General features: G+C 45.1%; 1 protein-coding gene across 1 annotated transcript; it reads left to right on the top strand.

Moving 5' to 3' along the window:
• The first annotated feature begins 262 nt into the window (after window positions 1-262).
• On the top strand, window positions 263-1,991 carry LOC123039843 (cytochrome P450 89A2-like). The gene has a single exon (XM_044462846.1). It carries the CDS (start codon window positions 343-345, stop codon window positions 1,780-1,782), a length of 1,440 nt encoding a protein of 479 aa, XP_044318781.1. The 5' UTR covers window positions 263-342; the 3' UTR covers window positions 1,783-1,991.
• The last annotated feature ends 6,971 nt before the right edge of the window (window positions 1,992-8,962 follow it).

Here is an 8,962-nt window from a genome sequence, read left to right as displayed (position 1 = left end):
GTGGTGGTCAAGAGAGGCAATTTCATGGCAGCATGGTGTTTCATGGAGACAAGGGAGAGAAGGGCTGTCGAAAGTGAATGATTGGACAAGGGGATTCATCATGGGGATAAAGAAGATATAAGGATAATGTTGGGGATGAGCGGTTGCGCACGACCCACCTAGCAGATGACCCTGCGCGCGTGCGTGGCCGCGACAAGAGGAACAAGAATTTGGGTCACAATTTAACACATGCCACCATGGCGGCTACTATGGGCAACATCTAACTATCTGTCTATATAAACCCAGCAACATCCCAACCAATATCCAGGGGTGTAGGCAGGTACATATAGATACATACATACCATGGAATTCGTGCTAACTGTGTTCCTACTTTCTATTGTGTTGTGCATCAGCGCAGTTGCCGTCTTCCGGCGTCGTGCTTGGGCTTGGGCCGTCCACGACGGTCAACAGCCGATCATCGAGATCCATGACCCTACCATCGCCCGCCGAGCGCTCATCGACCACGCTGATGCCTTCTGCAACCGACCGCTGAACCTATTCCCTGTGGCCCTGGTCAGCGGGCGTCGCCGCAGTCACAGTGACAACCTCACGTCCGTGCCCTACGGCCCGCGTTGGCGCGCTCTCCGGTGCACCCTCAACGCCGCGGTCCTCCACCCGTCACGTCTTGGACACACGGACCCGCTGCGCCTCGAGGCCATGGATACTCTCGTTGCTGACCTCTGCGTCCGCGTCCAGTGCGGCGGCGGCGGTGAGATTGTCGTCCGTGACATCCTCAACGCCGCCGTGTTTCCGCTGGTGGCTCGCATGTGCTTCGGTAGCGGCGTGGACGAGGGTCACGTATGCGCCATGCGTGACTTGCTCCAGGCCTTTGTGCTGGCCGTTGATGGCAGCAAAGATTTTGCCGGCTCCAAGACGGCGAAGCTGCTGCACTGGAGGCAGTGGCGCCGGTTCCTCGCCTTCCGAGGCAAGCAGGCTGAGCTTTTCCTCCCTCTGGTCAACGCAAGACGGAACGCTAACCGTCATCTCACGCTCAGCGGTGGCCTGCCGGCATATCTAGACCACCTCCTCGACGCCCGCGTCCCCGTCGACGACGACACAGCCGACGGCAAGGCCCTGCGCCCTCTCACAGACGACGAGCTGGTGAGCCTTCTCTCGGAGTTCCTCGGTGCTGGGCCAGGGACCGTGGTATCCAGCATGGAGTGGACCCTCGCCCACCTCGTGCTCCAGCCGGAGGTCCAGAACAACATCCGACGCGAGGTCGACGCCGTGGAGGGCGCATTGTCCGAGACACGCGTCCGGCAGATGAAGTACATGCACGCCATCGTGCTAGAGAGCCTTCGGCTCCACCCGCCGATTCCGGTGTTGCTGCGCGACGTGCCTGATCAGGCGGTCGCCGAAATCCTGGGATGCGCCGCCGCCGCCGTGCCGACGGAGGGAATGCGGGCGCACTTCAACCTGGGAGAGATCGGCAGGGACAAGAATGCGTGGACGGACCCGGACGCGTTCCGTCCGGAGCGCTTCCTCGCCGGGGGCGAGGGGGAGGGCGTGGGCCTGGTGCCGGGGCCCAAGCGCAAGGAGATCAAGATGATGCCGTTCGGCGCGGGGCAGAGGGCGTGCCCGGGGGGAGGGCTCGCCACCATGCATGTCAAAAGCTTCGTGGCGGCGCTGGTACGTGAGTTCGAGTGGGAGCCGCCGGCGAGGGGAGGCGTCGACCTCACGGAGCTGGATGGGTTCTTCAAGGTGATGAAGAGCCCGCTCCGGGCGCGGGTGACGCCGCGGTAGCTTCCACGCCTGCGCCATGCAGCACGTAGTAGGAATAAGATCAAACGTACGTGCTCCCTCCTCCTTCCTGTGTTATAGTCACTCATATAGACTTGCTGCATGCGTACGTGCTCCCTATGTCTGTTGGATTGTACTCCCTCTCCCTCTGTTCATAAATATAAACATGTTTTGGAGAGTTTAATATAAACAAGAGTACATACAGATTAAAATAAGTGAACAAGCACAACACGGCAGCACTACTGGAAAATTCATCGTTATCGCGTTCTTTACTGTTTGCCGAGTACAAGAACACGGGATCACAGTACGTATGCCGAGAGCCCTATGAAAGACACCCGATAAATAGGAGCCACGTGGCACGGCCGTTTGCAGTTAGCAGCAAGGAATCCACCACGAGCACTGGATAATTTGTCACTGCCATGCCAACGTACTGATTCAAAACTGTAGTAGTACGCAGGCATGGGAGTGTTTGTCTGTAAAGTTGGATAAATAAACAGAGACTGCCAGGCTGATGCCATGGGAGTGTTTGTCTGTAGTACACAAGAATCACCGCGGCATATATTTGGCACTGCCAGGCTGCTGCGCTACAGGAATTTTTTTTCCAAATTTGACTAAATAAACAGAGACTCTTTTTTGCAAAAAACTTGGTTGGTCATCGTAGCAGAAAATCTAGTAATAGTAATAATTGGGCGAGTAAAGAGTGCTCAAACCGATCTGATCTGACCGGCCCGGATGGGACGGACACCCACTGTTGATGTTGTCTGGAAATAATTGGAAGAGCGAGAGAGATGAGATCTGGATTGATTGACTGTCGATCGATCGAGCCAGCGAGAGTAAATAGCATAAAACTACTACTTTACAGGTTAGGGTTCCAAAAAACTACCGAATTTATTTTTTTCGCTGATAACTACCAAATCAGGGGTTGGCTGTTTCAAAAAACCCCAACTCCTCTTTGTTAAAAAATTAAACATGTTTATGACAGGTTGGGCCGCCACTCGTTTGGTTGACCATTTGTTTGACTGTTAACTGACTTGTGGGGGCCATATGTCAGCGCCTCATCCACAGATTTTTTACGAAATAGCCCTTACAAATATTTTCAAAAAGCAATCGGGTCCCTGAAATCATTTTACAAAAGCAATCGGGTCCTTGGACTGTCGCCGTCGCGCCTCCAAAGGGCTCTGCCCGTGGTCGTCGCCGCGCGCCATGGGGCTCCGCCCACGGTTGCCGCGCACGCTATGGGGGCCTTGTGTGCAGGCCGCCGCCCGGAGTAGTGGCTGGAGAGGCTGGAGAGCTCGTCGGGCCTGGCAGCGGAGGGCGCATGCGGTGGCGCCCGCAGCGCCCGGATCCACGCCCCTCGCCTGTGCCAGCTGCTGCCTTGCCTCGCAAGCGGCCAACGCGGACGGCCTGCGTTGCTGCTGGAGTGCGCACCTCCCGCCGCCGCGGACGAGGCCCGGAGGAGGTGGCCGCCGGCACGCACGCTCCCACGACCATGGGGAGGCTGGGGAGGGGAGGGAGAGTTGTCGCAGGGCGGGGAGCACACGCGGCTGCGGGCGCCGCTCGCCGGCCGGAGGAGGTGGCGCCGGCGAGATCCTCATGGCGGGGCTGCTGGCCGGCGAGCTCCTTCGGCGGGGCTGTTGGCCGGCGAGCTCCTGCGGGGCTGCTGGCTACTCGTGCCGTTCTAGAGCACGGGGACGGGGAGGGACCCGATTGCGTTTTGTGTAGCCGATCGCTTTTCTAAAAAGATTACAGGGGCTCAATTGCTTGTTTTAGAAAAAGACGCTGACATGTGGGCCCTATATGTCAGTTAACGGTCAAACAAACGGTTCCTTTAGATGCGGGCCCGACATGTCATAAACGCGATCAACTGTTAAGCACTCGGCTATTTGAGTTTTTTGAAACAGTCAACCCCTAACTTGGTAGTTATCAGCGAAAAAATAAAATTTGATAGTTTTTTGAAACCCTAACCTGTAAAGTAGTAGTTTTATGCTATTTACTCAGCCAGCGAGGTAGGAAAGGATGATCATGCCACTGAATTGAAGCAAGCCTCAGTACATGGGCGTGGCTGCTCACTATACTGTACTGCGTGGGCGTGGTGTGGGCATGAGCGTGGTAATCATTGTGTGTGGTAGGGTGAAACCCTAAATGGAGGTCTTTAACGAATTGGAGATAGTGTGTTTATTTACAGGAGTACGTGTTGAGCTTTTGTGATTGTCTGTTCAAATTAATGTGTTGTGGGACTTGCTTCATTTTCAACAATTTGCTTGCAAGAATTAATAGATAGATCCATGAATGGACATATAAAAAAGCTGGTGCTCACATATATTTACATGTAGCATCTGGTGCGTTTAGTACGAGCAAGAAGAATGTACTGAGCTCGCTCGCAGCAGGTTACGTGGGGGGTGTGCTTTGGCATGCTGTGCTGCAGTGTGTGTGCAGCAACAGTCGACTACCACTTCCTCTGGATGAACACAACCAGAGCAAAGCAAGCAAACTTAGAGTCAGCTTCGGTACAACCCCCCTCGCAATATGTATAAAGGGTAGTATGGACTTTTCACAATCTGTATCTACTTCTGTATGTAACGTATACGCCAGGGAGCTTACTTGGGCCGGCCAATTTGTGGTGCATGCGATGAAAAATAAGAAAATAGGATGGCACAAGCTGGGAATTGAACCCACGACCACGACCGCTTAAAACTTTAACAGCATCCACAACCACTGCGACAGCATGCCTTTGTTGAACGATGTAAAGCTAGACACTATAAGTAACCAACAGGCTAGGAATTTTAAAAAGATTTTAGGAACACTTTGTGAACTGGTCTTTTTTCCATAATTTATTTTTATTTATTTATTTTCCTTTTCCTGCTACGTTTCTTGTTTCTTTTTAAAAAATGGTCGTGCCTTTAATCTTTTTTTCAAAATTTCAAACGGTTCATTATTTCCAAATTTTGTTCATAAACTAAAAAAAATTTGCATTTTCGAAAATTGTAAGGTAATTTCAAAAACTGTTTGTGTCTTTAAATGATTGTTCAGAATGTCAAAATGCGAATAATTTTTTGTAAAGCACAAATAAAATTGTGAAAACAAACATTTTCTGAGAACACGGACAAAAACTTAAATTCCAAAACATTTTCAGAAATGAGACTAAATAAATGATATCGAAAAAGTGTTCTAAATTTGCCTGCACATTTTTTCAGTTTGTGAACAATTTTTGTGTGGAAATGAGAACATTTTTAAAATTCCAAACAAATTCCAATAGTCCAGCGACAGGAGTGATGTTGTCGCTTAGTTGGGCAAGGCCTAAGATTTTTCTTCTTTTCTATTTTTTCGTTTTTCTCTCATTTTTGTTAATTTATTTTTACTCCTTTTTAAACTTTATTATTTTTTTATACCCGTTCAAAAAATTGAAATACAAAAAATAACAGTTTTAAGTAAGTAATTTAAATTCTTTTAAATTCTTTTTTTGTTTAAATATTTATGAAATGCTTTTAAAAAAGCATTTGTTGTTTTCAATTCTATCATTTAGTATTTATTAGTTATGTTAGAAACTTAAATTGACAGTTTTAAGTATCTATATAAATTATGATTTTAAATACATTTTTCCTTCAAACTTGGCATCGATGACTACTCGGACACGCTACGTTGAACATGGTGTTTTTTTGGAAATTCTTGAATGACCCCAACATTTGCGAATAGGTGGCGTGCCCATGGTAGGCATCCATGCCCCCAATATTTTTTCCATGGCCTTGTATGACCAATTCAAGGCACCAATCCAAGTTGCTTGGGTTTTCGTCAAGTTTTGCATTTTCTAAAGTTTTCTCGGTCAAAAAAGGTCGATAAATGGCTAGACGTGTCGCAACTTGCATATGGTGTCGGAAGTAGTTCAAACCTGCGATGGATGCCTACCATGGACACGTCCACCTGATGGCAAAAGTTGTGGTAATTTCAAGGATGTCCACAAAAATACCATGTTCAACGGAAGGTGTTTAGGTTGGCCGGAAGGGTCTGTCCGAGAACATGTTGTTTTTCGACATCCTTAAGATGGCCCTAATATTTTCGTGGCCTCATATGACCAATTCAAGGAACCATGACAAGTTGTTTTGATTTTTGACGTGTTTTGTATATTTCTAGAGTTTTCTCGGTAAGAAAATGCAGAAAAAGGCATGACGTGTCGCAATTTGCATACGGTGTCGGAACTTGTTCAAACTTGGCATGGATGCCTATGAGGGGCATGCCCACCTGGTGGCAAAAGTTGGGACCATTTCAAGGATGTATAAAAATAGACCATGTTGAACGAAGTGTGTTCTGGGGCAGAAGGCTCCGTCTGAGAGCATGTTACTTCTCTACATCGTCGAAATTACTCCAATTTTCTTCAAGGGCCTTGTATGACCAATTCAAGGCATCATGACAAGTTGTTTGGGTTCTCAACAAGTTTTGCATTTCCTGAAGTTTTCTCGGTGAAAAAATAACAATTAATGATAGAACATGTCGCAACGTTCATACGGTGTCGGAAGTCATTCAAACCAAACATGGATGCCTAACATGAGCATGCCCACTTGCTTGCAAAAGTTGGGGGCAGTCCTGATATTTCCAAATAAATACCATGTTCAATGAAGAGTGTTCGAATAGGCCACAAGGATCTGTTTGGGAGCACCTTATTTGTCGACATCCTTAAATGAGCTCGTTTTTTCATGGCCTTGTATGACCAATTCAAGGCACCATGCCAAACTGTTTGAGTTTTTGCCAAGTTTTGTATTTTTTGGAGTTTTCTCGGTGAAAAAAGGCAATTAATGTCAGAACGTGCATACGGTGTTGGAAGTCATTCAAACCAAGAATGGATGCCTAAAATGGGCATGTCGACTTGCTTGCAAAAGTTGGGACATGTCTTGAGATCTTTGAAGAAATACCATGATCAATGGAGAGTGTTCGGATAGGCCAGAAAGGTATGCTTGGGCCCACCTCATTTCTTGACATCCCATAAATGGCTCCATTTCTCATGGCCTTGTATGACCAATTCAAGGCACCATGCCAAATTGTTTTGGTTTCGCCCAATTTTGCATTTTCTGAAGTTTTCTTGGTTAAGAAGACCGATAAATGACCGGATGTGTCACCACTTGCATATGGTGTCGAAAATCGTCCAAACCAGGCATGTGCCTACCATGGGCATGCCTACCTTCTTGCAAAAGTGGGGTTCATTTTAAGGATGTCAAAAAATAGATTATGTCCAACGGAGGGTGTTCGAATAGGGCGGAAGGGTCCGTTTGAAAGCTCTTTGTTTTTCGACATCCGTCAAATAACCCTAAATACTTTTCACAAGCTTCTATGACCAATTCAAGGCACAATACGAAGTTGTTTAGATTTTTGAAAAGTTTTGCATTTTCTAGAGTTTTCTCGGTGAAAATAGGCCGATAAATGGTCGGACGTGTCACAAAGGGTGTCGGAAGTCCCTCAAACCTGGCCTAGATGCCTCATATGTCCATGCCAGCCTCTTACAAGAAGCTAGGTTCATTTATCCATAGCCTAAAATATACCAGTTAGATGAGTTTATTTGTAACTCCTGTCATTATCACTCAACATAAACATTTTATTTTTTCCAAACAATTTCTTAAAATTTGTCAACTGTTTTGGTGTGTATGAAAATTTTACTAACTTGAACATTTTTTTCCAAAATTGTTAACAGATTACGAAAAAATGATGAAAATTTCGAAAAAAATGGCAAACCATGTACTTTTTTAAAAACAATATCATTTTTTTAAACATATACATTTCTTAAATTTGCAAATAAAAATTTCAAAAACTGGAACGTTTTACGAAATTACAGAATATTTTTTAGAATTTAAACAATATTTGAAAAGAAGAACATTTTATGTTATGCCAAATAATTTTTCAAATTTTTGAACAAGTTTCATAACGAATAATAAAGTTGGAAAGTAGAAAATGAATTAATAAAAAGAGAAGAAAAACGAAAATAATTGCAACGAAAAAATGCTTAGGCCCTTGAAAATAGGAATTGTTTTCATAAAATGTTACTCCCTCCGTTCCAAAATATAACGTGCCCACATTTCCCGAGGTTCAACTTTGATCATAAATTTAACCAACGAGACCGACTGCGACGGGAGCAAAAATTATACCAGTGAATTCATATTCAAAAAACATTTTCCATTATATAATTTTTGCTCCCGCCGCAGTCGGTCTCATTGGTCAAATTTATGGTCAAAGTTGAAACACGGAAATCAAGGACGCACCATATTTTGAAACGGAGGGAGTAGTATATTTGGAAAAATATTCCTAAATATGAAAAATTGTTTGTGCTTTCAAAGAATGCTCACCAATTTGAAAAAGTGTTTGCGTTTTTCTAAGAAATGTTCGGATATTGAAAATTGTTTATGTTTTCAAGAAAATGTTCACAAATGTGATGAATTATTCATATTTTCAAAAAAATGTCTGCAGTTTCAGAAAAATGTTTACAATTCTGAAAAAATGTTTTTAAAATTTCAAAAATATTCACAAAATCAAAGTATTTTTCATAAAAAATGGTTTGGAAATTTGAAAAGAAAAACGTTTCCAAAAGAAGTCCAAATTTTGAGAAAAGTTTTGTTTCTTAAAAAATATTCCAAAAGATGAAAAAACACATAAGGTTTTTTGGCTATAAAAAGCGCTTTCGCTAGAAAGTCCGGCACAGTTGCACAGTACCAATTTTGATATGCTACAGTGTTTCTATTAAAAAGAATTCCTACAGCACATCTGTTCTTGTTGACAAATAACTGCACTACAAGTATCACCAACCCGCGATGGTTCTAGTGGCTATTAGCATGTTCACAACTTCTGAAGGTCTTGTGTTCGACACCTAGTAGGCACATTATTTTTTGAATTTTTGATCTGTGCTACTGTCAATACTCAGTAATGGGCCGCTCGATCTTTCTCAGTAATGGGCCGGTCCAAGGTGGACTCAGAACGTGACAGATCCCCGCGACGTATTTTCTAGAAATACCATCCTACCCTTTATTATGAAGGGGTATAGACATATCTCGTCCATTGATGTGTTCAAGGGGCTTGTACCGAAGAATAAGTGGCAAACTTATTAGAGGAAGAAGGTGTTTGTAATTCAGTGCGTAGGGTCCTCTCCAGGAGTGTCTGTCTGGATCTTCTTCAAAAAGGTGCGTCTATGCATTGATTGACTGTCGAT

The sequence above is a fragment of the Triticum aestivum genome, chromosome 2B (genome assembly GCF_018294505.1).
Source record: "Triticum aestivum cultivar Chinese Spring chromosome 2B, IWGSC CS RefSeq v2.1, whole genome shotgun sequence".
Taxonomy (NCBI): Eukaryota; Viridiplantae; Streptophyta; class Magnoliopsida; order Poales; family Poaceae; genus Triticum; species Triticum aestivum.
This window is presented reverse-complemented; position numbering and strand designations above follow the sequence as displayed.

Excerpts from the sequence above, each read along its gene's own strand:
- LOC123039843 (XM_044462846.1), top strand. The coding sequence starts at position 343 with ATGGAATTCGTGCTAACTGTGTTCCTACTTTCTATTGTGTTGTGCATC.